At 36.5% G+C, this 27,784-nt stretch overlaps 1 protein-coding gene across 10 annotated transcripts; it reads left to right on the top strand.

Annotated features, from left to right (window-relative positions):
* Nucleotides 1–2,390: 2,390 nt before the first annotated feature.
* Nucleotides 2,391–27,746, top strand: ACBD5 (acyl-CoA binding domain containing 5; the record flags this gene model as incomplete). Of its 10 annotated transcripts, XM_081343877.1 has the most annotated exons (15): nucleotides 2,391–2,482; nucleotides 3,354–3,476; nucleotides 4,167–4,339; nucleotides 6,685–6,805; nucleotides 7,269–7,341; nucleotides 9,833–9,944; nucleotides 11,081–11,152; nucleotides 12,733–12,849; nucleotides 14,978–15,193; nucleotides 16,818–16,921; nucleotides 17,917–18,178; nucleotides 18,599–18,798; nucleotides 19,909–19,950; nucleotides 21,165–21,274; nucleotides 25,974–27,746. In XM_081343877.1, the coding sequence occupies exons 3-15, from the start codon at nucleotides 4,249–4,251 to the stop codon at nucleotides 26,047–26,049; spliced, it is 1,596 nt and encodes a 531-aa protein (XP_081200003.1). In that variant the 5' UTR covers nucleotides 2,391–2,482; nucleotides 3,354–3,476; nucleotides 4,167–4,248. The 10 variants fall into 10 exon arrangements, with proteins under 10 accessions (XP_081200003.1, XP_081199999.1, XP_081200002.1 ...); XM_081343873.1 differs by having other exon boundaries at nucleotides 3,354–4,339; XM_081343876.1 differs by lacking the exon at nucleotides 2,391–2,482 and having other exon boundaries at nucleotides 2,521–3,476.
* Nucleotides 27,747–27,784: the final 38 nt, after the last annotated feature.

A 27,784-nucleotide genomic window follows, 5' to 3' on the forward strand; every position in this document is an offset into this window, starting at 1 on the left:
TACTATACCATGGTATAGTACAAAGAAAGAATTCAAAACCTTCCATGCTATCTTTTAATGATTAAAATGACTTATTTTGTATACCAAACTGTAGGTGGTTTGATTAGGGCATAAATGTGCTGAATTACTGCATACACTCATAGATAAGCCTATCATGGATAAACTGGCCTGCAAAATTGTAACCAGCTGAACAAATAGTTTTCCTTTTCTTCCATTTACTAACTCGCTTTTCATGTACCTTAAATTCTGTGGCAGTAACAAAATGTTAATCTCCTCCATTCTGCTAATAATTTTAGCTTGAATTGGCAATTTCCAGAAATGATGATTGCCAGCCCACATAAAGGTAGGTAAAAAAGCATGAAACAGTAAACTTTTATGCTATTATTTAAAAATTGTGATTTTTTTAATCTGTGCTCTAGTCTGCAGATAAGATGAATCCAATTTTTGTTGTGTGCTTTGGAAACAATTTTTTTTAATCTCATTTGATTTCTATTTATTAGGGGGTTTTTTTAAACCCACCTTTATTACTTTTATAAGTACAGGTAGTCTTCGTCTTGCAACCATTCATTTAGTGACCATTCAAAGTTGCAACTGCACTGAAAAATGTGTTATAACCATTTTTTACACTTATGACTGTAGCAGCATTCCCATGGTCACATGGGGATCAAAATTTGAACGCTTGGCAACAGTCTCATATTTATGACTGTTGTGGTGTCCTGGGGTCATGTGATCACCTTTTGTAACCTTCTGACAAACAATGTCAATGGGGAAACCAGACTGACTTAACAATTGCGTTACTAATTTAACAACTGCAGTGATTTATTTCACAAATGTTAAGTAAAGCCAAGATGATCATAAAATGGGGCAATAATCACTTATCAACTGTCTTTATTTAACAACATAAATTTTGGACTCAGTTATGGTCATAAATTGAGGACTACCTGTAAGTCAAAGTAGTGAACTATTTTACCCATAACAACAAGCCTGTGAGGTGGGTTGGGATGAGAGAGAGTAACCAGCCCAAAGTTACCCAACCAGCTATCATGCCTAAGGGAATATTAGAACTCAGAGTCTGGTTTCTAAGTCAGTATCTAAGTCAATACTATGTCAAACTGGTTGTCTATTATATATGAATTTCTACATTAACTCATATCCAGTGACTTTTAAAGAGTGGAATTTTTTTGTGGGACAAAAGCTATTTACAGTGCCTTCTTCCACCAAGCTGAATCATGTTTTAGATGTCAGGTTGACAGTTCATCTGGCAGCAACTATGAAAAGTTGCACATTATGATTGGAAAATTAAAGAAAGTCTCAAGGTGAATTCAGGTTCTGTTTACTGTATGGACATGTCCAGGATGTTTTCTGGATAATAATCTTCCAGATTGTTCTTTCAAAATACCTTGAAATTTGCGTGGCATCTCCTATGCAAGTTGTGTCATCATTCTTTGTTTCATGATCTTTCCCAATTGGCCAGTGCTGCTGCTTTTATTTTTATTGCTAGAAAATAATGGGATAATTTCCATGATGTTGCATCTGCTGTGCCTAATAGGTGGTTTTAAAGGAAAATAAGGAAAGCAATATGGGCTGGCTAAGATTTTTAAATTTCAGTCACTCAGAATTTATTAAGTATATATATATATATATTTAATCCCATTTATATCCCGCCCTTCTCCGAAGACTCAGGGCGGCTTACAATCTAAGCACAAATCAATGTGCTTAGCAATAGCCTTCATTCTATGTATATGTGCCTGCTTATTAGGGCTTTCGCCCCCCCCCCCAAGCGGCATTATTACAAAGTCAACTTATTGCCCCCAACAATCTGGGTCCTCATTTTACCTACCTCGGAAGGATGGAAGGCTGAGTCAACCTTGAGCCTGGTGGGATGCGAACCTGCACTAATTGCAGGCAGCTGGTGTTACCTAAGGAGTCATTAGCCCACTGCTCCACCAAGGCTGTTTAAAATTTATATTTAAATTTTGCTTCAGTGAATAGTAACTATGAGTGGTTTAATTCGTAAAGAAGCTTAAAATAAGAAAGGAAACACAAAGCAGTTGTGTTATAATTTATAATTATAACAGTATAATTTATAATTATAGCAGTTATAATTTCCAAGGAACAATATTAAATAAATTCCACCAAAAAGGAGCATTGCAATGAAATGCACTGCATGCCCAAAGTTAAGAAGCATCAATCATTACATTTCCTAATACATATAAGCATCTAAAGTTCATTACCCGAGAATAAAAGATCCACAGACTGAAAAAAAGTACTTTGATCTACACACACACACACACACACACACACACAAAGATTTCTACGGTATGCAGGATGTCAGCAACAGGAAGTGCTAGTAAGTAGACTACATTACCCAGAATTCTCTTTAGGAGGCGGGACAAGAATGAGTCGAAGGCTACTGTTGGAAGACAATAACAGAAGATCTTTTGAACCGTGGGCAAAGGTTGGAGGAGCCTGTCATCCCAAGGTAGGAAAAGTCGTCTCTTGATACGATTTGCAGTCCTTTAATGTTGGAAATGGATGGAAGCTTAACTATTGCTTGACGCCGCCCGGGCTTCGGCCTTCCAAGGATGACGTTTTAGTCTTGAAAGTTGGAGGAAGGACATTTTACTGCAATTTGGCCTTAAAACTGTCATCTGTAGAGTCGGCAGTCTGGCAGAGAGGCACCCCTGCCCCTCCAGCTGTGCCTGATAATAGGTGAATAATCTCACTCGTGGAATAAAGAAAGAGATTGCTCTAAGCGGATCGCAAAGCTGTCTTGGAAAGGAAGGACGGAAGGAGAAAACTTGGGAGCGTTTAGTTTGGTGAGGATAAAGGGAGCACAGCTCTCTGCCCGCTATGCAAGCCGCCCTGGGAAATCGATTGGTTAGGTTTGCATCGCGAGATTGTTAATATTAATTATGTGAAATGAAATTATTGATGGTGCGGAGGAGTGGGGAATAAAGGTTGCGTTTAGGTTTTTGGTTTCAGTCAGGAGTGTGGGCAGGAAAAGTAGAACGTATTTGGAGAATGTTGATGGGCTGAAAAAAAAAAAAGAAACTAAAGCTTTGCAGAGAAGCTCACTCAATGCCTGTAAGTATTTCGTCTATAATCAACTTTTATTACTGCTTTTATGCTATGGTGACTACTCAAAGGTTGAATTGAACTTTCCTACATAACTTTCTCGTGCGTTTGGGAATTGAATTTAAGTTACAAGTCCCGAATCAGAAGGGTACCGATAGTAAAGCGAAATTCGCGTGCTGTTTACATGTCGGAAAAGTTCATTCGTTAAAATCTATATTGCCTACGGATCGTCTGTATGACCAGCACAACTGCAGTCCCCTTATCTGCAATTTCAGAGAGAAAAGCCCCTTAGACGTCAGTGGAGCAAAACCTGAATACGATTGGATTGAATGACTTCGATGTGTGGGGAAAGTTTTTTTTTAATATGCAAAGATACAAGTAGAGATAGAAAAGAGAAGGTAAGTAACAGTTTCTCAGAAACGCTTGGCTAGAACAATTCCATACTCATTTCTTGCCATAAGAAACGAGATAGCACACCGATTCCTTCCTCCGTGCCTCTTTTCTGCTGAAGCTTTCGGGATAGGATTTCTCCCTGCATACTTTGTAAGGTACGGTAGGGGGTGAAGGTAGTCTCCTTGCATCAGTAACAAATGAAGAATCAGAGGACGATGTTACGATATTGGGTGAGAAATCAAGATCCTGTATGAGCTCTTTTATGCATAATAAAAGCTCGGTGGGAAATAAATCCTATTGAATTCAATGGCGCTCGCTCCTTAGCCTGGCCTGGACCAGCTTGTCTTGTCTCACTCACTCTTGAATTCTCCTGTCTTTTAGCCAGCAGGAGTAGGGATAGTTGCATAAGTTAGGTGTACAGGGTGGTGCAGAAATGGGACGAGGTTGTCTTCTGCCTAAAGGGTAGGCGTTTGCGCTCTGTTGATTTTCGACGACCGTCAGCTGTGTAGACCAGCAGAAGCACGGGTCTTGGGAGAGCTGGGGGAATGCAGGTACTGCCGAGAAAAAACCAAACGGAGAGCCGAGGGCGGTGGTGGGCAAAGGACGTGAGAAGCCGGCTTGACTTAAGCGGGCTGCTCTTCTCCGTTTCTCCGCGGCCTTCGCGTTCTCCTCCTCTTTTCTGGATGATCCCGAAGTGCCTCGGCCGCAGGGCCCACATCCGATAAGGAAAGCGGTGGCGGCGGGGCGATTCTGCTCTGCTGAAGCAGGAGTCCGGCCATGGCAGAGACGGAGAGCGGCGGCGACAGCTCGGTGCATAAGACTCGTTTCGAAGCGGCCGTGAAGGTGATCCAGAGCCTGCCCAAAAATGGTAAGTAGAAGGAAAACGATGGGGGTAGACAGTGTGGGGGGGAATTGCGAAACATGGATGAGTCCAATTTTTGCAATAACTGGTGTCAATAACTAGTCACCCTTGAGTAGTATCAAAGCTAAGCAGAGCTGGATCTAGTCAGACTCCCTTCAAATGACATGGTGACTGGGAAGTGAAAGGCTACACCAAACTGCTTAGTTGGGATTGCCAAAGTGGTCAAGAACAACTTGAGGAAGTTTTTTGTTAGATATGGAATATTCAAGGTAGACTGCTCACTCTAGATAGAAAATCGCCAAATATCTCTCTTTGGGCCTGGATTCACACAACGCTCTGGCCCACAAACCAGCCAGCCATGTTTTAGCCTAAGTATATTCAGTCAATTAAGTCAAGGTGGTTCACTTATGATTCTGCATATGCCGTACAAATTCCCATATATTCATTGACTTGCATTAATGAGTAGAATCACCCTAATCACATTTTTCCACAGTGCTGGAAAATTGTCCCTTCTAGAGTTAGGTGCCACTAACTTTGTGTACTTGCTACAATGTTTGTCTCCAGGCTGAGTAGGGACTTGTATTGATCATAACATACAAATCTTAAATCTGTACTGAAAAAATGTCTGGAAATTGAGTCTTGGCAACTGGACTTTTCTTTTCCTGTTCATACAAATCTTTCACTGCTTATCCAAGTAGCTTCTTCAGTCCGAGCAAGTTGGTTGGAGCAATTCCATATATATCTTCCAGGGTGTTTTCATTTCTCATTAACCTGAATAGATTTGTTAGGTGAGGTAGAGAGAAAATGTTCCAAGGGCTAAGTCCTTTTCCTAGGCAGATCCCTGTAAGTGTGGCCTCCCTCTACTGAAAAAAATGTTTTTATTCAGTCATCTTAAAGTTATAAGCTAAGCTTCAGAAATTCTTCCTTCAAACAAAATGGTTAGAAATTCAGAAAAAAAGTTCAGTGGGGAAGACAATGTGGTTGGTGGTGAAGGCAGAAAGTGTTTGGAATATCTGTAGAATGTAAAATGGTTAGCCGTGAATGAGAACAGCTCTTCAGAATCTAAAATTGCCTTACTTTTTACAGTTTCTTTGACAATTAAATGATTTACATTTCAATGAATTCTTCTTTGGCTAGCACCCCAGATGTCCACACTAGGGTTAGGAATACATTATTCCTTTTCATTAGATGTTGTGTAGGCGAAGGCTTGTGAGTGTAACAATATGTTTTCAAGTTTCTTGCTTTTCCTGAAACTGCTGGGGTAGCATAGGAATTAACACCACTAAACATAATTTGTAGAATTTTTAAAAAGTATTTTAAAAAATAATAGATCAAATACAAAATTTCATTTCCATTCCTTCCGTTTTGTTTATTAATTAACCACTTGCCAGTTAAGAAAATAATTTCCTGTTCAATTGTCTAAACATGATTTTAGCTGTGAAAATAACGCCCCCACTTTATTTCTGTGTTTCTTTATTTAGAAGAACCATCATTTATTCCTTCATAGTAATATTGCTTGGTTGGGTTTTAAAGCCATGTTTTGGAATCAAAAGCTCATTTTTCAATATATATGTCAAATTGTTCTTACAAGTAATTCTTGGAACTATAAATGTGAAATGGAAGTACTGTATCAATATATGGTACATCTGTTGTAAGCAAGATAGATATGCTAAATTCCATTTCTAAGATATTGAGAACACAGTAGCTTAATGAAATAAATGGAATAGATTTGGGGATGTTTGAATAAAGACTTTGGAGTTTTAAAATCTGTTTTACTGGCCCATTTTGCCATTATTTTGCATATGGTCAAAGATAGGTCTAAAACAGCTAACCTGCCTAAAGGGTAAAGACAGTTGGGGATTCAACATTATTAGGTAAGTTATAGGGATAAGAACATTCTGATTTATCGTTAATGGAATAATTGTCATACTTTAGTGGAATGTGCTTTGAATTTTTATGGTGTTTTATTACTAGAATATGGTTTTTACCTATGGATTCCACTTCAAATCTAATATGAGACATAGCACCAATCATCCTTTTTTATACTTGTCTGGATAGTTTACTTTTTCTAATGAAAGAAACAGAAAGTAATGTTGATACCATTGCCTGAATATTCATATTGATTGGAGTTTTTTCTATTTGTGCAAAGGTAGTTTCTTCATTAGGTCTCTTCAGAGTTTAAAGTCAAAATAAACAGGCAAGATAACTGATCTTTGAGTTGAAACTAGTGGGAATAAAGCCATTTTTAAGTTCCCATAAATGATTGCCTATTTTGAGTTTACAATAACCTAGAATCACTGTGTTAAAGCAACTATGTCACTATTTTTCACTCTAAAAATCTTTCCCCATAGGTTCTTTCCAGCCAACAAATGAAATGATGCTGAAATTCTATAGCTTTTATAAGCAAGCAACTCAAGGACCTTGTAATAGTCCAAGACCTGGATTTTGGGATCCTATTGGTAGATACAAATGGTAAATATTATACAACAAAGATGTTTTTACCTTGTCTATTCCTCCCCCCACCTTGTATGGAAAGTATTTGTCTTGGGAATAGAGCACATCCTTTGCTCAAATTTAAATTCAGTCCTTGCTATCTCCACATGGTGCTGAAAATGTATTTTAAAATCTGATCCAGAAAACTCTGGAGATCATAGAAATCTTTCACATTTTTGCATATTATGGCTACTTTTTGAGGGACAAAAGCTTTATTACAAAAATATGACTGTATATAGTATTTGAAATAGAGCTTGATCACTTTTTTGCCTTTAAAAAAAAATTGAGCTAACAACAATGTGATTCTGTACTGAAAAAAATATGCAGTTCCTTAGGCAATACACACACATAAAGCTCACATATTAATTATTGAAGATATTATTACATCATAGTAAAGTAGGGCAGTATTTTGAAGCTGTTCTCCCTGTGACATTCATTGTAGGGATGCATGGAGTTCATTAGGCACAATGCCCAAAGAAGATGCTATGATTGCATATGTTGAAGAAATGAAAAAGGTAAGAGCTGTTTTATATACCCAGATAGAATATATATACATTTTTCAGGAATTAGGTTTTTTTAAACTACATTTCAGAAGAAATTTCTGTAACTTACTTAATGGACATTAATCTTAGAACTAGCTGCCTTCATATTGAGAGTATTAGGAAAATTGCTGCCATTAAAAAAAACAAAAAATCAAATGATAAACCCCAGGGGTAGGCAACCTCGGCTCTTTTATGACTCATGGACTTCAACTCCCAGAATTCCTGAGTCAGCTGACTCAGGAATTCTGGGAGTTGAAGTCCATGAGTCATAAAAGAGCCGAGGTTGCCTACCCCTGCCCTAGTGTAACCCATTATGGAAGTTTATGTGTGTGAGAAAGCAGACTCTCCAGAAAATTGTCTGCACCTGTGCTGCCTTCTCCCCTTCTCTTTAAGTCCTCTCCTCAGCGTCAGCCCAGCAAAGTTGATTACAAAAGCTGAGTTGTAAAAACAACTGAGTGCGAGGGAGGGAGAAGAAGATGATATATGTAAGCAAGCAAGCAAGCAAGCACCCAGAAAGATATTTTTTCTAGCAGTACCCACAAAGAGTAGTAACAGCTGTAGTAGAAGTAGTAGCAGTGGGGAAGAGTTGAGAAGAGAGAGTAGTGAGTAAATAGTATGTATAGTACATATGTGTGTTATCTAGGGATTTATGTTGTTGTTAGCTCTTTTATGTCTTCACCTCACCAAATTGGGTATAGTTTTTTTTTTTAAAAACTGAGGCAAACAGCCTTCCCTGGATTGCTGGAGGTGGAATTAGTTTTTTACAGCAAAATAAAATTAAATGTGTGCCATTTTAAATTTGTGTTTAAAGATCACCATTTTTGTTGTTGAATGAAATTTATTTCTGGGTAGCTTGAAAATGTCCGATGAAAATCTAAAAATATGTCAGACGTTTCCACTTTGGTGGCTTATCAGATCTTATGTCTTCTGCAGAATTTTTGGTATGTCTGATTCCACTTGGATAGAGAGAAATGCAGCATTTTCCAATTTTTTTATATTGAATAAGGAAGTATCACTAAATTCTAAATATATACCCTTTTCAGTAGATATTAATATATTAAAAGGGAGTGTGAATTCATATGACTAGAAGACTAGAAGATGATAAATCCTTAATTTTCTAGCTAAACCTGTTTTGTTTGTAATGATTGCCCAACTATAGAAGGGCAAATGTATGCAGAAAACATGGAATGACAAGTAGCTATGTAATTGAGTAACTTAGGTTTGTACAGGAATTCTGAAAAACTGTTAGTGAATTAACACATCTTGATATATCATTTAGTACCATCTTCAAAACAAGATATTTCCCATGTATTTGTGTCTTTTTGTTATGTGTATTCACATTTACCATATATCTATATTGATGGTCAATAGAGTCAAGTTAGTGGATCCTACTTTGTAGAGTTATATAGTAAAATCTTGTTTTAACAAACTGACAAGAAGGTTTGCTTTGTGAAATCTGATGCTTACAAAAACAAAAGTTTGATGGAAGGGATAAGTGGACCACCTGTATAGAACAGGAAGAAAAAAGTTAGTCAAACTACTTTTCTGTATAGGGGATTGTTTTTGAAATATAGCAATTGCTGACATTTCTGTAAGGACATTTGCAAGCCACAACAGGTTATACCAATTATGTCAATTTAGATTATTTATGTAATGATGTCCTTATATCAATAAAGAAAAAAAAACATGGAAATGTAATCTCTGATTTACTGGACATTCATGAATAATGGATATCAGTTAGATTTCATCCTAGACAGGGACAAACTATTTAGCGAACCTCAAAAGAAACAAAAAAAAATCAGATAAGTAATATTTATTAAACAAAATTAGAAGGCACAGCCAAATGATGTAAACAATAGTGAAATCCATTGCATGCAAAGACCTTGTCATTAAGGTACAGTAAATTGACGTTTTGCTATAATTAAAATACTACTACTGTGTTTTAAATACTACTCTCAGTACTACTGTGTATTCTCTTAAGCAAGAAAGTAACAAAAAAAATGTAAGATAGAAAAAACCAGAGTAGTACCATGAGTGTTGATTAGAGTCGCCTCTTTATTGTTGCATGTCTATTTACAAGAATCTTGCCAGTAGCTGGATAACGGTTTCATGGATTCTGGAGGTGGTCAGGTCCATGTGGTTTCCTGCTGTGCAAAGACTCTAAGCTAGCCAGTCTTTTGCTCCTCCCACTCTAGCTGCAGATTCCACCACAAATATGCCAACATCTTAGAAATATTGGGAATTCTCCTAAAAGTAAATAGTAGATAAAATTGATTAATGCAAGTATGGTAAGGTTTGCTAATTTAGTTTTGATAACTGTGGGCTATAATCCAAATCTGTCTGAGGTTGCAGTTAAATCTATAGAGATTCTTCTTGTGGAACTGGTTCAGAGCAAAGCATCACAGTGATTGTCAAATTTACCACTGAAAGGTATGTGATTCATATATGTTTTGTGTTTCTCCAGATTCTTGAAACAATGCCAGTGACAGACAAAGTTGAGGAACTGCTACATGTTTTAGGCCCATTTTATGAAATTGTAGAGGATAAAAAAAATAAAGGATCTGATCTAATCACAGGTGGGAATACAAAACAACTCTTATCTATTATCAGTTATAAGTTGCTTAATTTTACATTACACTACATTTTAATGTGGTTTGTCTGGCTTGTACTACCAGTGATTTAAAATAATAAAGCTTTTTTGTGGTACTGATTAGCAACAACTCACTGAGTATTCTTTTGAACTAGCAGTGATACTGAATGAATGGTCCTCAAAATTCTAGCATTTGCAGCATCCCCATCTTTACATTTGTGACCTTATTTGCCAATTTACTATAAATAAAATCAAATAGTAACCAGTGGGTGTCCTTACTTAATAATCCACAGCAATCAGAAATGCTGAAATTTCAGTCATTAAGCGGCTAGTTCACATGACATTGTGCTTTACTACATGGTCCTTAGTGTTGGAATTTGCACTCCCAATTGCCGTTGCTAACTGAGGATTATTGATTACTTGTTTTAGAATAATTTCCACTGAATATTGCATATAGTAGGGTTACCATACTGAGTTGCAAAGTTCTGGAATTAGCCTAAATGGCTGCTAAAATTTAGATTTTTCTTGATCTTCCACCTAGTGGTTGTTTGAATTTTTGCAATCCTACTATATAAATTATAAATATCCAAAAAATAAGATGGCTAATAACGTCGGTGAAAATGCATTTATTTCTATTATCTTGACATAACTTCCATGGAATTGTCCTTTGTTCTGCCTTATCTTGGCTAGTCCTTTTTTTCATAATGTCTAAACCAAGCGTGTCCAACCTGTGGCCTGCAGGTTACATGTGGCTCTGGACAGCTAGCAGTGCAGCCCCACAAGGTTGTAATTTTTTAACAATAATATATTTTATATGCAGCCCAAGATAATTCCTCCTCATTCTGTGTGGCCCAAGCAAGCCAAAAGGTGGACAACCATGGTCTAAAAAAATATGCATCCATTAACTCTTGTTTTTCCTTCAACAAAATGTAATATTTGAAAAGATAACTTGATATGAACTGAAATACGAGATTGCAGATTCTATTATTAATAGCTAGTTATATTCTGCATATGATGATCAAAAAATAATAGCAATCTTGATATCATGCAGTTGTTTCCATGCCTCAGGTGACTGGGATTTTACATAACATATTTAGTTTGATTAAATATTTCATTTTGTAGGTTTGGAGAAGATGTTAGTTCATAAACCAATCAGACAAGCTGGGTTTGCACAACTTAAAAAAACAAAGGAAGGTAAAAACTTAACCGAATAGCTAGTTATTAACTGAACGGGTTCTATAAAAGCAGCCGCTTTTAATGCTCAGATTATGAGTTTTATTGCCTCTCATCTCCTTGTAGAGGGCTGCAGTTTTTCAGCTGTGGCAGAATATGGGAAGGTGATGTCTCTTTGCTATGCAATGTCTGAGTGCTATATTTCTGAGCAATACAATGAGAAAAATGTGGAAGAGACATTAACTACATTCTTTGTATAAGTATAAATACTAACACAGTGCCACTTTCGTAGTGCATAAGGTCAATGCTTGTTAGGTCAAATAAAATCTGTAAATTCAGGCCTTTAATTAAGATATTCTCTTATACTTTTCTCCTAATATGCATTTGTAGTTACATTATCTGAGGATATACAGACGTACACACACACACACACACACACACACACACACAAATAGAGAAAATAGGTCTTGATTTATCAATATTAGTGATATGAAAGAATCATGGCCAAAAAAGTCAAAGGGACTTTGGTCTTATTTACTTCTAAGAACACTGTACTCTTTTACTCTGCCAAACCATGCTAAATAACTGGAGCAAAACATTTGCAAAGCAGTTGTTCAATTAAAAAAAGTTTTTAAACAATTCCCTTAGCCAAAGTAGCATTTTGCTGTCTGATCATTTCCTGTAAAAAAATCAGTATGTACATCTAGAACCTGTTCTTTAAAAATAAGTAGCCTTATTTAGCTTCTTGAAAACAAGTCTGTAATATGCTAATTTTTTGTTATCAAATAACAAAAAAAACATAGCTATATGAAATGTTATATATGGATGCCTGGTATGAAATTTAGCACTTGCTTCTGAATGTGAATAGAATATTTGGGGGGAAAAACATGACTGCCAAATAATGCTATTGTAACATTTGGTCTACTCCAAATGCTTTTATGACTCCATAATAGGGTGTCTATTTTGTTCCTGAGATATATTCAGCAGTAACAAAATTTTTACAGAGATAGTTTAACTTTCCAATATGGAGTAAGTAAGGCATGATTTGGATACATGTTTCTTTGCTTGACAGAAAGTAATGATATTACAAATATAATGAAAAGACTTAGGGCAACTTAAAAAGGCTTAATTTATATAGCATAATATTTGTCAACCATGTCAGCATTGAAATGTGTAGATTTCAACTCCCCGCAATGCTGGCTGTAGTGAATTCTGGGAGTTGTAGTCTGCACCTCTTAAAGTTGTGAGGTTGAGAAACACTGCCATAAGTTTTAATGGTATCAATTTTAGTGTGAGTATTTCATCAGAGGTATGAAATATTATTTTACAGCTTCTGATGTAAACTTTAATTAAAAATACACATTTATGCCATTTTAAATCCTTATTTTTTACCAAAGAGTTCCTGGTGGGGAAGAGCTGAGGCAAGGAATGAGAAATCACTCTGTTGTGCAGCACTCGGGTCCTGAACCCAGGCTGTGAGCTTTCTCGCTAGCAAGCTTAGCACTTCTAACAGCTGAGCCATCATGCCACCTTAAAAATTAGGTACCTAAACAATTATTTTACAACCTCAGTTTTTAGGTAAATAAAATTTATCTTAATAGATCCTCACAAAGCTGTGCCAACTATGAATGGAAAATCAGAAAATGACGACAGTGGAGCAGAATCAGAGGAAGAAGCACAACAGGAAGAATTGAGAGATGTCCAGCAGATTGATAAAGGTACATATTTATTTCTAAATAGCATATACCTTTTCACAGATTTTTGATAAATCTGCTGTTTCAGGACAGCAAAAAATAAAAATAAAAAATTGGCAAACCTTGTTAGGAAATAGTTGTGTTCTCCTGACAATAATGAGAAAGCATGATTCTTATTTATATTAGATTTTTAATATTTTAACTTGTAGGTCCTAGTTTTTTGAGGGACCTTCTGTCTTCCATAGTTGTCTGCCCAGCTGATCTCAAGTGGCTGAGTTGGTGTTCTCTGAATTCCTTTGATTAAACAATGTCGAGGATTCCAGAAGTTCATCTCCATGTGAAGGGCAGTTTCTACCTATAATACGTAATATAGATAAAATAAGTCCAGGATTACAAAGAACAAGTTTGGGTTTATTATCCAGTGAAAATAAGCTATGTGAACTCATTTGATAATTCTCAGCCCTTAACTTCTGAAAAAGAGCCTATTTGTTAAAGGTTATAAACCTAAAACCAGGAGACTGTGGGTTCTAAGTCTGCTTTAGGCATGAAGTCAGCTTTTTTCTCTCAGCCTAGGAAGGAGATGATGGCAAACACTTCTGAAATATGGCGAATAAAAGCGCAGGGACAATAATGAGTTGAATAAATGAATAATTCAGAATTCTATTCTTTGTCACTTATTTATGAGTTAATCTCATGGTACATAAAGCATTTTTCAAATAAGCAATTATAAAATTGGGCTATGTAGCTTGAATATCAATACATTATAATGTATTGAAAAATGAAAGAACTATTTATTTACATCAAATTTAGACATTGCCCCTCTCACTGTCTCTGGATGGTTTGTAGGTAAAAATCATAAAACCATATGAAAACTCCATAACACAAATAAAAACAAATTTAGAGACAGTTAAAAGGTGGAGGGAGCAATTTCAAGCCACCCACTAGACCTGGAGTTGTGTGCTACTCTTCAGTCCTCATGCCAGTTGGCAGTGCCATCTTCACGCTGTTCCAGAAGGCTGTAAAAGTGGGGACCAATGTCACCTCCGAATGCAAGATTTTCCATAGAGTAGAGCAGCTCTACTCTTCCTAGCTGCCACCAGTTAAAATTCTTTAACCAAAGGAGTCTGTAACATACCTTTCCTGCCTTACTGGTGGAACAGTTTGAAGTAATTGGGACAAGATGGTTCTTCAGGTAAGCTGAGTCTGTGCCATGCCAATTGAGAAATCTTTTAATTCTGTAATTAAATCCTGTAATTCTATACTTGGGTAAGTTGGGTTGTTGGAATTCAGTTGCACCTAGTTACAAAGATTCTGTTCCCAGGAAAGTGTATAGTGTAATCTCTTTTTTTTCTAATGGTAATTAAAATTTCAATTTCCCTGTAAAAAATGAAAAAGTATAGACAGCAAGTTATTAGGAAAAATCAGACCCATGGGTCAGCCACGGAAGTTTAGAGCCAATTTGGATCGTTCTCATGGTCTCTTAACCCAGCATTTAAAGTTGTGGGAGAAATGGGAAAAGTTGCTATGTATGTTGCCTTGACTGTCTGGAAAAATAGGTGGCACATATATTGTTAGATATAATATAAATAGATAGTAGATTGATACATTTTTAAAGAACAAGCTGTTTTAAGCACTTATTATCAATGATCATTTAGATTAATTTGTGAAATATTTACTTCATAAATACTGTATCTATTGGTCAAGAGTTAAAAATGAACTGGTAGTCCTTGATTTGCAACAGTTTGTATAGTGACCATTCAAAGTTACAATGGCACTGAAAAAAGTGACGTATGAACATTTTTCACACTTATGACCATTGCAGTGTCTCCATGGTCACATGATAAAAATTCAAACACTTGGCAATTGACTCATATTTATGATGGTCACAGTTCCCAGGGTCATGTGATCCCCTTTTGGAACCTTCTGACAAGCAAAGTCAGTGGATAAGGCAGACTCACCTAACAACCATGTTAACAACTTCACTTAACAATTGTGGTACAAAAGATCGTAAAATAGGGCAAAATTCACTTAACAATTGTCTTGCTTAGCAACAGAAAGTTTGGGTCAATTGGGTCATAGGTCAAGGACTACCTGTATTTGTAAAAATACAGTATGTTATAATGAGGTTCTTTTTGTAAATTTATATGCTTAGGACTTTCAGAAGATGTGAAACAAAATTCATCCCCTGATAAGGACTTAGATGGTGTGGCTGTTAATGGCAATTGTAATGCTGTTTCCAACATGGATGTGAGCAATGGCATACAGACCAAATCTAACCTGAATGGCATCAGTGCGGATAATGAAATAAAGAAAAGTGAAAAGTGCCTTGAGTTACCAGTCATCCCTAACTGGGATTCTATTCATCAAGGTATGGTCTTCAGGTGCTTTTGTTATCCAAATCCACATTCATGTTTGCCAGTGTGGATAATTTTTTTAGAAAACGTTTCCTGTTGGGGCTGCTTGGTTTGTTTTCAAGCATTGATGCACATAGGAGAGCAAACAGTGGGTTGGTGCCCAGTTTAAATGAAGAATTAATTTAAATAGTCTTGCTATTTAGACATGCCACAGTACCATAAACACCTATTTCCTTTTACTGCAACCAAGTAGTCCTAATTTCTGATTGTTTGTTTTCCTGCTTGAGTGGGAAAATTAATACTTCCTACTTATTCTTCTACCCGCTTAAATAATGGGCAAATAATGGAACCTCCTTAAATTTTATCATCCAAAAGACGGCTAGCTTTTTGTTGAAGCCGATGAATATTTTTTTCTGCAAACATACTTATTTATAGATATTAAATACAACCCTAAGGGACACGGTGGCTCAGTGGGTTAGGACGCTGAGCTTGTCGATCAGAAGGTCGGCAGTTTGGCGGGTTGAATCCCGAGTGCCGCGTAACACAGTGAGCACCTGTTACTCGTCCCAGCTTCTGCCCACCTAGCAGTTCGAAAGCACGTAAAAATGCAAGTAGAAAAATAGGGACCACTGTGGTGGGAAGGTAACAGCGCTCCGTGCACCTTTAGCATCTAGTCATGCCGGCCACATGACCACGGAGACGTCCTCGGACAAGCGCTGGCTCTTCGGCTTTGAAACGGAGATGAGCACCGGCCCCTAGAGTCGGAAACGACTAGCACGTGTGTGCGGGGGAACCTTTACCTTTACCTATATACAACCCTAAGTTGAAGAAATACTGTAAAAGTGCTTCAGGTAGCCTTTAAATTTTCAACAATGTCAACAACTATGGAAGAAAAGGAGGTATAAAAATAGACTGTCGTTTACATATAGAACATTGTATAGTGTATATCGATAGATATGGCAAAATGAATTAAATTATGACAAGTGTGTATTCATAAACAATGAAATTGGGATGCTCTCAAACTGTCAATGGCTTTTGGCTCAGCTTTTGGCTTTTTGTGATGGCGTGGGCCAACTCAGATTTTTCTTGCCTTTGGAATAAAGTCTTTTCCAAGATGTCATTCAATTTCTCAATCTAGCATACTCCCATCCATTTGTTAGCCAATCTGATTATGGTTACACACCCAGACCAGATTGACCAGATTGACTAAGACTGAAGGGGCATATCTCAGGTATTTATCCATTCGGAAAATACAGAAATGTAAATATACATAAGCCTTGCACGTACAAAGAAAAAGATTGCGCTAACATAATTTAGAATTGTATAATTTAAAATGTGCAGTTTGTTTTCCTCTCATGTAGAAAGTGAAAAATCTTTGAGATATTAACTTTTCTACCTTTGATTTTGCATACACACACACACATATCCACACAGATATAGATATATAACAGCATTGTTTTATTGTGAACTATCATTACAAAGAAAGATTCTGTCCATCTGCTCTTTTGCAAACCATTCAGCTTTTACAAATTACTAAGTTAAAAAATTCTAATTCTGATGTTTGATGAGATAATTTTATTTTAATATTGTAAGTATTAAGTCACCACTGTTGCTGAGTATTTGGTCATGTATACACAGGTCAAAATGAAGACACCACTGAAGTGTCTGGAATTCAACTCTTGACAAGTGATTCAGATAGTGAAATATACTGTGATTCAATGGAGCAATTTGGACAAGAGGAGGTAAATTTTGCAATGTTATATTGTTATATAAAAAAATCTTTACATAATGATTCTACAAATACACAAAATGATTTTTTGACTGTAAACAGTAGCCATCTTATATTGTCCATCTGGTCAAAGAATTCAGGTCTGATATATATCAGTTTCAGTTACTAATAAACAATAATAAAACTTTCCCAAGAGCCTGGATAGCTTTTGCATCTTTCTAAAGCGTAATGTTAGTTTTAAAAAAGTAATAGTTTTCATCTATGCATCTTTGCATTTATCTTGTATTTAATTAAAATCAAAGAGTAAGGGGGAGGCTGATAATTAAGGTCACCTTAATTAGAGAGATACAGATAGTTCTTGATTTACCACCACAATTGCTTTTCCATTGCTAAGCAAAGCAATTGTTAAGTGAGTCACACCCAATTTCATGACAATTTTTGCCATAATTGTTCAGTGAATCACTGAAGTTGTTAAATGAATCATATGGTTATTAAGTGTATCCAACTTTTCCAATTGACTTTGTTTTTTGGAAGCTGGCTGGGAAGGTTGCAAATAGCAATCACATGACCCAGTAATGCTGCAACTGTTGTAAATATATGCAGATTGCTGAGTGCCTGAATTTTGATCACATGATTGCACAACTTTTCTGCCATGACACCTGACTCATGGAACGTTCTTCTCTCAAAAATTAGATTAGTTCCATTGCTTTTAATATGTCTATCATAAGGCTCTCAAGATCTGATAATTTTATTAGGCCCACCTGGGGCTCCCAAAGAACCAGTGAGATGCTTAGATCTCTCCATTGCTGGGCTGGTTATTTTTACCCCCTCTTCAGCTAGGGTTTGTATATATTTTTATAATATATACTGTTAATGTGACTTTTGACATTTTTTAAATCTGTGGTTTTTACATGTGATTCTACCTGTTTGTTATGCAGCAGAGACTCCTTGGGTAAACTATATAAATTTGATAAATAAATAATGCCTTTTGTTCTTGTTAACTTATAGACCCCGGAAATCAGCTCATCAGTCAAGGAAATTTCCAGACATCCATTAACTTTCTCAGAAGTAGATCATAATAATCTTATAGAAACTTCTGGTTTTCTTGAACTTGGAAACCACAAAGCAGAAAGTATAAAGGAAGCTGCACTTGAAGGAAAGGGTGAAGTCAAGTGTGGCGGTGAAGATGGCAAAGCAAATGATGGAGGCCCTCAAAAAGAAAAGAAAAATGGTGAAAAGGTTGATTTCTATGGATTTCGAAGGGGAAGAGGTATTATTGGAATACTTATTTTGTTGGAACTCTTGAATAAATGAGGCATATTTAAAGTCATTCTTAAAATTTCTTATAATAATGGTTTTCTGCATGGTTGATGCATAAATTATATATAATACATATTACAGCTGGCACACTTTGAAAATGATTCGGGATAGAACTCTTTATTAAAGCAGCCACATCTTTATTAGTTTTCTGTGCAAGTCTAAAAAATGGCACTGCTTTAAGAATCCTTTTAAAGTAGTGACATCTTTTTTCACATTTTACTGGAGAATTGGAAAAAGTTAGCCTACTTTATGGAAAGCAAGAGAGGCGTCTGACTTTGAAGAATGTACAAGCACCATTAAGTCTTTTTGAAAATATATGTAGCTCTGATTCATTTACTTTCCTTCTAAAAGTATTTTCCCCTTAATTTAGGACACAGAATGTATCCTTTAGGAGATGGTGCCCAAGGTGGACAGATAGGCAGTGGAGGAGATGGAGAACGATGGGGTTCAGACAGAGGACCACGGAGCACCCTCAATGAACAGATCACAATTGTACTCATACGATTGCAAGAAGATATGCAGAATATTCTTCAGAGATTACATGCACTTGAGACACTCACAACTTCACAGGTAAACATATGTGAATAAGTATCCAAGGAAGTCTGTCTATTTATCTATCTATACAATGCTGTACAGTTCAATATGGGGTATTTTCAAGGCAGGTATATCTCTGAATATCCCCCTGAATTTTTAAGAAGTTTTCCAATGAAGGCAATACATTAGAAGCCCTACTATTATTGAATCTGGTAAGGAAATGTCTCTGAAACAATGGGTCATGGATTGTCTAGTCGATTACTAAAACTCTCATGTGTCTTTGACTGTAACCATCAATTGGGCAAAACAGTGCCTCATGGGACAACCATTTTGAATCAAGATACCTCAAATGGGCTTGCAGAATGTGTTCAAAATTCAGGCACATCATTCATGTGAGATTGAAATTTAGCAAATCTGTAGCTGCTTCAGTGCTGCCATGCTGATGGACTACTGCCTGCAGATTTAATACACTGGCCCCATCCTAGCCCTCTGGGGTTTGGGTAGACTGATCCCATCAAGCCGGTAGGAAGTTGCTTCTGCTACAACTACTTTTTGGCCCTTGATCCATTCTGTTTCTCTGTTTAAGAAAGGAAATACTTCTAAAACCCAACATGACATGGGTTGTCTAGCTTTCTTAAATTTTAGAAGCTTATTAGCTTATTAGCTAAAGTATTTACTGGAGAAAATGTTTGCCCTTAAGGAAATCCACTTCCCACCCATATCCACATACTCCAGCAAAAGGAAAATAGAGACAGAAGACATTTTTGAAAGACAGGGTTTTTTTTTACTATTTACTATTCTAATTCCTTTATGAACTGCAGTATCTAAACTATTTAATCAAAGTAAAAAAATAATAATTTTCTTATAGTTTATTTTGTTACAGAATTATCTGAAAGGTCCATACCAATTAGAAAAGGAAAGATGGAAAAAACATTTCTGGGATGTAATAGGGACAAAGAGAGAGCAGTAAAGTTCACATAAGGAGGCAATTAGCTATTACTTAAGCTAAATTCTTATATGCCATATTTTTTAATAAATGTGAGCAGAAACTATACCTGGACAGATCCCAAAAGATATGTCACAATATAAAGTTTTAATTTGAAACATGTTTTTAAATACTTTGTTCAATTTGGTTTGTGTTTGTAGGCAACACTACATTCAAATAATCAGCCTGAGGCACCTGTTAAGGTAGATTTTTATTTACTTCTTAATATACATATAAACCAGTTTTGAATTTATTGTGATTTTCTTAAATTGTACAGGGTTTTTTTGCACAATATCTAAGAAACTATTTCAGAAAACATTTTAAATGCTATTTTAACTATTTGAAAAGACGAATGTGTTTATTATTTCACCTAATTAGAGATAGTTCACAGCTTATGACCATAACTGGGACTGGAATCTTGGACCCTAAGCAATGATATCGTTAATGAGTCATCAAGTAACTGGACCTGATTTTGGGGACATTTTTATCATAGTCATTAAGTGAATTAGGCTTTCTCAATTGACTTTAGTTATCAAAAGCCAGCTGGGAAGAATGCAAATTGCAATTATGTGACTGCAAGACTTTGCAATTCTTATAAATGCAAGATGGTTGCCAAGCAGCCAGATTGTGATCACTTGTCAACAAGGATTGGTATGAAAGTCATAACATTTGAGGATAGGTCATAAGTTACTTTTTCTGAGGCTGTTGTAACTGAACCATTAATGAATATATAGTTGGAAGTCAAGAGCTATATGTACAAAGATTGCATGCCAGCGTTCAGACAAAATGGCCAACAAAAATAAATGAAACAGAAACACCATATTGAACTTTTTTATGTATGTTAAGAAACAAATTTGTGTTGCTACATTGGCAGTTGCTGACTGGTAATTTAAATCTTTAAATGTTTCTGAATGTTGATGTTCTTACAGAGAAAATACTCAAATTGCAGGACAATTTCTATAGTCCTACATCAAGTATAATTTTACTGTGTACATATAATATTAAAAAATTTCTTCAGAAATAATGATGAAGTCTAGGAGAACAGTGTTCACTTGTGATAACATGTGAACCAATAATTGTTGCAAACTTATACAGTAATCCTTAAGTTTTTTTCAGCACAACAGTTATTCCAGTCTTGGGAGGTGATGGTCATCTTGGTGGAAGTGTTTTTAAATAGTTGATAGGCATCTTATTTATTTATTTTTATCCAATTTATATCCCGCCCTTCTCCGAAGACTCAGGGCAGCTTACAATCTAAGAAGCACAAATCAATGTACTTAGCAATAGCCTTCATTCTATGTATATGCCTGCTTATTAGGGCTTTTACCAAGGACATTTTAATATTTAATGTTGGATTTTTTATAGCAGATGCTGCTTTAATATTTATTGGTGAACCTGAATTTTGTATACCATTTAGAAACCATCGTGGTGGCCCTTTGAGATTTCTCCTGGTGCTTTAGCCTTTGCTGTTTTATGGCCCTTTGTTACCCAATGGCTGGTGCATTTATATCTTCAAAGAAGAAGGAGGTAAGATGAAAGTATGGATTGGAGTTATATATACTTTATGTCTGAACCTGTAGGAGCAACCAAATTCTTATCCCTGAGTCTTGGGAATGAAAATAAGAAATTCTTTGACAGTAATGCATGTTTTGTATACAAAAGCTTGGCATCTAGGTCTGGGAGAAATATGCTTTTACAAACTTTAAAAGATCAATTCCAGTCAATCAGACAGTGTTATATTGGAAAACACCAGGCACCACCTAGCTAAGATTGAATTGAGCCATCTAATAAGCAACATCTTGGGAAGACTTGCTAAGTCCTCTTCTGCAAGAAGTACATGGGGAATGGGCAGGGTTTTCCAAGTTGAATAATTTTCGAGTTTCATTACATTGTTTTTTGTATGCTTGTTTTGTTGGACACATCCAGAATAGGAGGAAAGTTACAAAGATGGAAATAAAGTATAAATAAATGTATCTAAAATAGTGAGAGTGTACTAGTACATACTATACATTTAACCTATCTGCAGATTTTATGGGTCACATTAACAAACATTTTAATGAATACTGATAATGGAAAGCATTGTGTATAGTTGAAGTGCTGGTTAGGACTAATCTGAAATAATTTCTAATCTATCTTCTACTACAGTGGATCACAGGGTGACTCTGGGCTAGATTAGTTTGGTCTTTGAATCTAACACCCCCTGGTATTCCTGGAGTTCCTGGAGTAAAGTTGCATACTGATCTGTCATCAACACAATTCTTTAAAAGTTTCTACTGATTCTTAACACATCAATCTGTTTATTCCAAATTTTTCTTTTCTTTTATTTATTCAGCAATGTTATGCCAGATCAATCAGTGAGGACAATCTTCAAGGGCATTCTCTTCATAAAACCTGATTAGGAACAAGAGCAATTGCCTGAGTTGTGTTTAAAAAAAAGTCAAGACCCAACTTTGGGACGTGTCTGTTTTAAAAGGGCAAAATTTCAATCAACAGGTAGTACTCAGTGGAACTACAACTACAGGGAGGGAAGCATGCAATAGGGTACCCCAAGGAGCCCAATATCTTCAAGATCTTAATAAATGATTTGGATAAGGGGATAGAAGGGAAACTCATCAAATTTGCAGTCAACACCAAGCTGAAGGAATAAGCAACATTTTAGAAGATAAACTCAAGATCCAGAAGGATCTTAACACTAGAACACTGAGCCTGTCCAACAAAATCAAATTCGTTGGCAAGTAAAATACAATTTTTCACTTGGGCAAGAAAAACAAAATGCACAGGTATAAAATAGGTGGCATGTGGCTCCCCAGCACTAACTGTTAGAAAAACCTGGGAGTTCTAGTGGATAACCAGTTAAGTATGAGTCAGCAGTGTGCTGCAGCAGCCAAAAGAGCCAATGCAGTTCTAGGCTACATCAGCAGAGGAATAGTACTTATTTAACATAACATGTTAATATCACTGACAAGTCTGACAAGGACTAGGGTTGATATGATAACAGGCTTCCAATATTTGATGGGCTATCAGAATGAAGAGGGGACCAATCTATTCTCCAAAGCTCTTGAGGGCAGGGTAAGAAGCAATGGATGGAAACTTATTAAGAGTTCCAACTTAGAACTAAGGAGAAATTTCCTGACAGAACAATCAGTGGAATGGCTTGCCTCCAGAAATTGTAGGTGTTCCACTGGAAGTTTTTAAGAAGAGATTGGATAGCCATTTGTCAGTCACAGTATAAGGTCTCCTGATTGAGTAAGGAGTTGGACTAGAAGACTTCCAAAATCCCTTCCAAAATTTTTATTCTGTAGAATGGAATAGCACAGAATTTGCAGAGGGTTTCCAGTGTAAATAGGGCAAGAGTTACAAGATTTAGCTCTACTTGCCATACCTGATATGCAACTTTCTCAGCTGTGAATATTATTGTTATTGAACAATGGAGCAATAGGCTTTCCCCCCCCTTTCTGAATTCTGTCCATCTTACTACCCTTCCATCCATCTAGGCCCTTCAGTATCAGTCCATAAAGGTGTCTAAAATAGGAACAAAGCTTCAAAAAGATTTTTGCTATGTGTTATTGGATCAGTTACTTAGAAGTGAAAAATAACAAATCCTTATCAGACCTCTGGGTGCTGTTTGGTTTTCTGTTTTTGATTCTGGCAGATTATAATCACCAGCAATGCGGAAGGATTTTCACAAGAGTGTAAAATTCTTGTTTTGCTGTATGAAGAAAAGAGTATTCTTACAGACACATATTTGAAATTACTTTATAATCAAAGGAAATGCAGAATTATCTAGTATCCATCAGTCTTTTTGGGGAAGCAGGGGGAGAAAAATTCAGACATATTGGCTGAGTTCAAACTACATTAATCGGAATGCAGTTTTTTGTTTGTGGCCATAAAATGTGTCCAGTGGTTGAGGCAAAGCAAAAGCTACTATTTTATAATACTCAAGGAACATTTGTGAGGTTCATTGGGAATTTAAAAGAGCAATTCACCTTTTTAACATAGTATCTTCTTTCCCAATTCATATATTTATACAATTAAAAATAATAAAGCTTCCTGAATGAACATACAGATCCTCAACTTATGATTGTTCACTTAATGACTGACGTTATGATAGACATCCTTGGGGATATTTACAGCCTGGTTCTGAGGTTCCAGTGGCTGCGCCTCCCAAGTCATGTGACCATATGTTGACCTTGGCAGTTGCTCCACATTTACAGCTGTTTGCAGTGTCCTGGAGGCCCTTGACTGTACTTTACAACATTTTTGTCAAAACCTGTCATTTATGTCTAGTTTGCAGCAAAAATACTCCATAGCTATCAAATGATTCACATAAGAACTGCCGCAGTCACTTTACAATTGCTGCGTTCATTTTTCCACCACAAAGTCATAAAATTGGGTTGGTCATGTAACTGACCCATTTTGGGACTGTTCCCGACTTATGACTGTAATGGGCAGGCTCTAGTGTGGTTGTAAGTCAAGGACTACCTGAAGGTACAGAAGAATATACATGAACCTGAGAGCTTTGTTAAATATTTATTTATTTATTTATTTATTTATTTGTTTTTATAAACCGCCCTTCTCCCGAGGGACTCGGGGCGGTGTACAGAATAAGGTAGGCATACAGAATGAACAATAGTGAAAAAAACAATAGTAAAATACAAACTGGGACCCCAATTAGAGCTATCAGGCCAGGCCGGACTGCTGGAACAGGTAAGTTTTTAATTCGCGCCGGAAGGTGCGGAGGTCGGGGGCCATCCGGATTTCGGTTGGTAAGCTGTTCCAGAGGGCTGGCGCACCCACTGAGAATGCCCTCCCCCTGGGGGCCACCAGCCGACATTCCTTGAGCGGTGGCACCCTGAGGAGGCCCTCTCTGTGGGAGCGCACAGGACGGTGCGGTGCTGACATTGGCAGAAGGTGCTCCCGTAGGTAGTCCGGACCCATGCCATGTAGGGCTTTGTATGTCATTGTTAGCACCTTGAACTTCACACGGAAGGCAACTGGAAGCCAGTGCAGCGCACGGAGGAGAGGTGTGATATGGGAGTATCGGGAGGCTCCCAAGAGTGTCCGTGCCGCTGCACTTTGCACCAGTTGAAGCTTCCGAGTGGGTCTCAAGGGCAGCCCCATGTAGAGAGCGTTACAATAGTCTAGGCGAGAGGTCACAAGAGCATGGGTGACTGTACGTAAGGCATCCAGGTCCAGATAAGGCCGTAATTGGCGAACTAGTCGAACCCGGGAGAAGGCCCCCTTGGTCACAGCTCCTATGTGATCTTCCAGGGAGAGCTGCGAGTCAAGGAGGACACCCAGGTTGCGGGCCCTATCAACAGGGGGTAGTAACTTGTCTCCGATTTAAGAACTTCAGCAACAGAAATTTTGTTGTAAAGAAGTATTTTGTTTTAAGATTAAAATGCACAAATGGAACTTTATTAATTCTGTGCGTACATGTTAAAAGTCCAGACTATAAATAATACCAAATGTCTACCTCTTATTTACAAAAATAAAAGAGAAATAAAGGGGGCCCTTTGCATGAATATTGATGAATAATCTCATTGGAAGAAATATATATTCCTGTACTTCAGTAGAAATACATGCACTGAAGTTGGTAATCACTGCCCCTTCTCTCTCTTTCAGAAAACCGAACTGAGCTTTCCATTCCTGATTTTACATAAGAACTTCTAGTATGGGAAGATTTTGAAAAATACCATAATTAACGCAGGAACTATAAGCTCTGGAATAATTAAAACATCCTTGTCTTTTTCCTTTACATTTTTTCTTTTTCTTTTTGCACTACTGAAGATTCTATACTTGAATGAGACATCTTTGCTATATTTCTAATACAACAAATACAACTGTCCTAAGCAATCATATGAACTAAAATTATTATGACAATACCTTCCTGACGAACAGTTTGTCTAACGTCTTAGTTTTCAGTTCCTACTGGGGGGAAAAGTCTTTAGAAAGGAGAAGAAAAATCCTTGAAAGCATGTATCCCCATTCCCAAAATTATATGGTACTGGAACTGTATAATTTGTTTTATAATGCCAGCCTTTTGGTTAGACATGCAATAGATAGAGTAAACAGTACAAAACCACCACCCCCAAAGGCTGAAGTAAGCAGGATTACTACGATTGCATTTTAAGGGTGATAAGTCTAATTTCTAACTGTTACTATATGTGATAACTTTTTAATAAATAAAATTAAATGCCTGAGGCTGTTGATTTTGCTTTCACAGGTGCCACCAAAATTATATATTTTTAAAAGCCACAAAACTATGCATAGCCATACATCTCAGTATAAGAATACACTGAGATGTAGACCCAGCTGAGTCTCAAATAGCATGATCGGTTCAAAATAGTTCATTGGAAAGAATGCTTGATAAAGAATAAAAACAGCCCTGAAGAGGCAAGTTATAAACACTTATATCGAATAAAAGCAAGTACTGTCTTTATTTAAAAAAATCCAATTTAACCAACACTTAGTCGTAGGTTTTGTATACTAAAAACTTGCCCTTTGATGCTATTGTGCATTTGTAAAGAAATACTTTGTAAATGAATGCCAGTGGAAAAGGGTGTTTACTGGTAACAGCAATACCTTATCTAAAGCTATGCAAACAACCCTGCTCTTAAGTTACTTCCACTGACTAATTAGAACTGGGCAATTTGTTGTACTGTATCCAACACTGGAAGAAATGTATCAAAATGAATAAGACTATGATACTTGAAGGCAGACTCACTTTTTTAAGAAAATTGTAATATGCCTTGTTAAGAGCATATACAACTCCTTTCAAGTTCAGAACGGCCACAGAAGGTACTTCCCACCCCTGTCAGAGGATTTAAGCAAACCCAGGAACCCTAAATTTGATGCCATTGTTATTCAAAAACTAGGTGCTCTGTTCTCATGACTGAATGTTCATCAGGGTTAAAACATCCCCTGCAGTTTGAGCTCTTTGTCCAGATAGTCCTCTCAAATTTACAAAACAGTAAATCTTTCAGCTATAATCATTGCTAAGTCTGCTACAGTTGCAGATTTGGTAAATTTTGAGTGTCACTTTGAGGAAAGGTACTGTAAATGCTTCAAACCAGATAGATCTTTGTGCAGGTGCATCTGCAGGATATGGACAGAAAAATCAAGGTGGCAACCATTGTAAGTGTGATTGAAGTTCTGTTTACATTTTATATAAAATTAGGCAGAATTTGGATCACACTACTGGCCATTCTTTTGACCACATACTCCTGCCTTCCTGCAACAGCTGATTATAAATTCAGCCAGGCTGTATAATACGGATATTCTATGAAGTCACAGCTGGCTGTTTTTGTAATGTTTGCATCTTGCTGAATCCAGAACATCCCTTTTTATTGTTAACAGGTCAGCAAAATGTTTGACTGTTACAGTAAAGTTTTACTGTAAAGTTTTACCTTTTCCTTTGTTTTAATGCTTTCATAGTCCATTTTTGCTCTACATTGTTTTAAGATCATTGTAGCATTATATTACATTTCTGTCTATTGATCAGATTTATATTAGGATAGAACAGCTGGTAGTAGTTTTCTAAATACAATTAGAAAGTTAGAAGACGGAAAACAAACAATGAAGGTTTATTTTTTTGGTTGATATGATATTCAGCTGTTTTAAAATACAGCTTATTGATTGCCTCCTGATTATGGTGAAAAAGAAAATGAACTAAAACTGCTATGTTTCTAGATAATGGTGTTCTATAGTGTAACTGATGAGACTAATGGGAAAACATTATGCTCTAATGTAAGGTCTTAAAATTTGAAAATCAAGTTTATTATATACAAATACTGTAATTGCAGAAGTCAAAAACTTCTGCTGTATTATATAGAACATGTTTTTACAGTTAAATTTTAAGATAAATCACTTTAATCTATTGTAAAATAACATTTCAAATAAAGAAATGACAGGAGTATATTACCTTAAGATTTGTTAATGGTCTTATGTAATTGTAAGAGTCAGTTTTGGTGAAGTGATTAAAGCACAGATTATACAATTGTGGACTGAGTTCTAATCCTTCCTTAGGCACGAAGC

This window comes from Vipera berus (genome assembly GCF_964194415.1).
Source record: "Vipera berus genome assembly, chromosome: Z".
Taxonomy (NCBI): Eukaryota; Metazoa; Chordata; class Lepidosauria; order Squamata; family Viperidae; genus Vipera; species Vipera berus.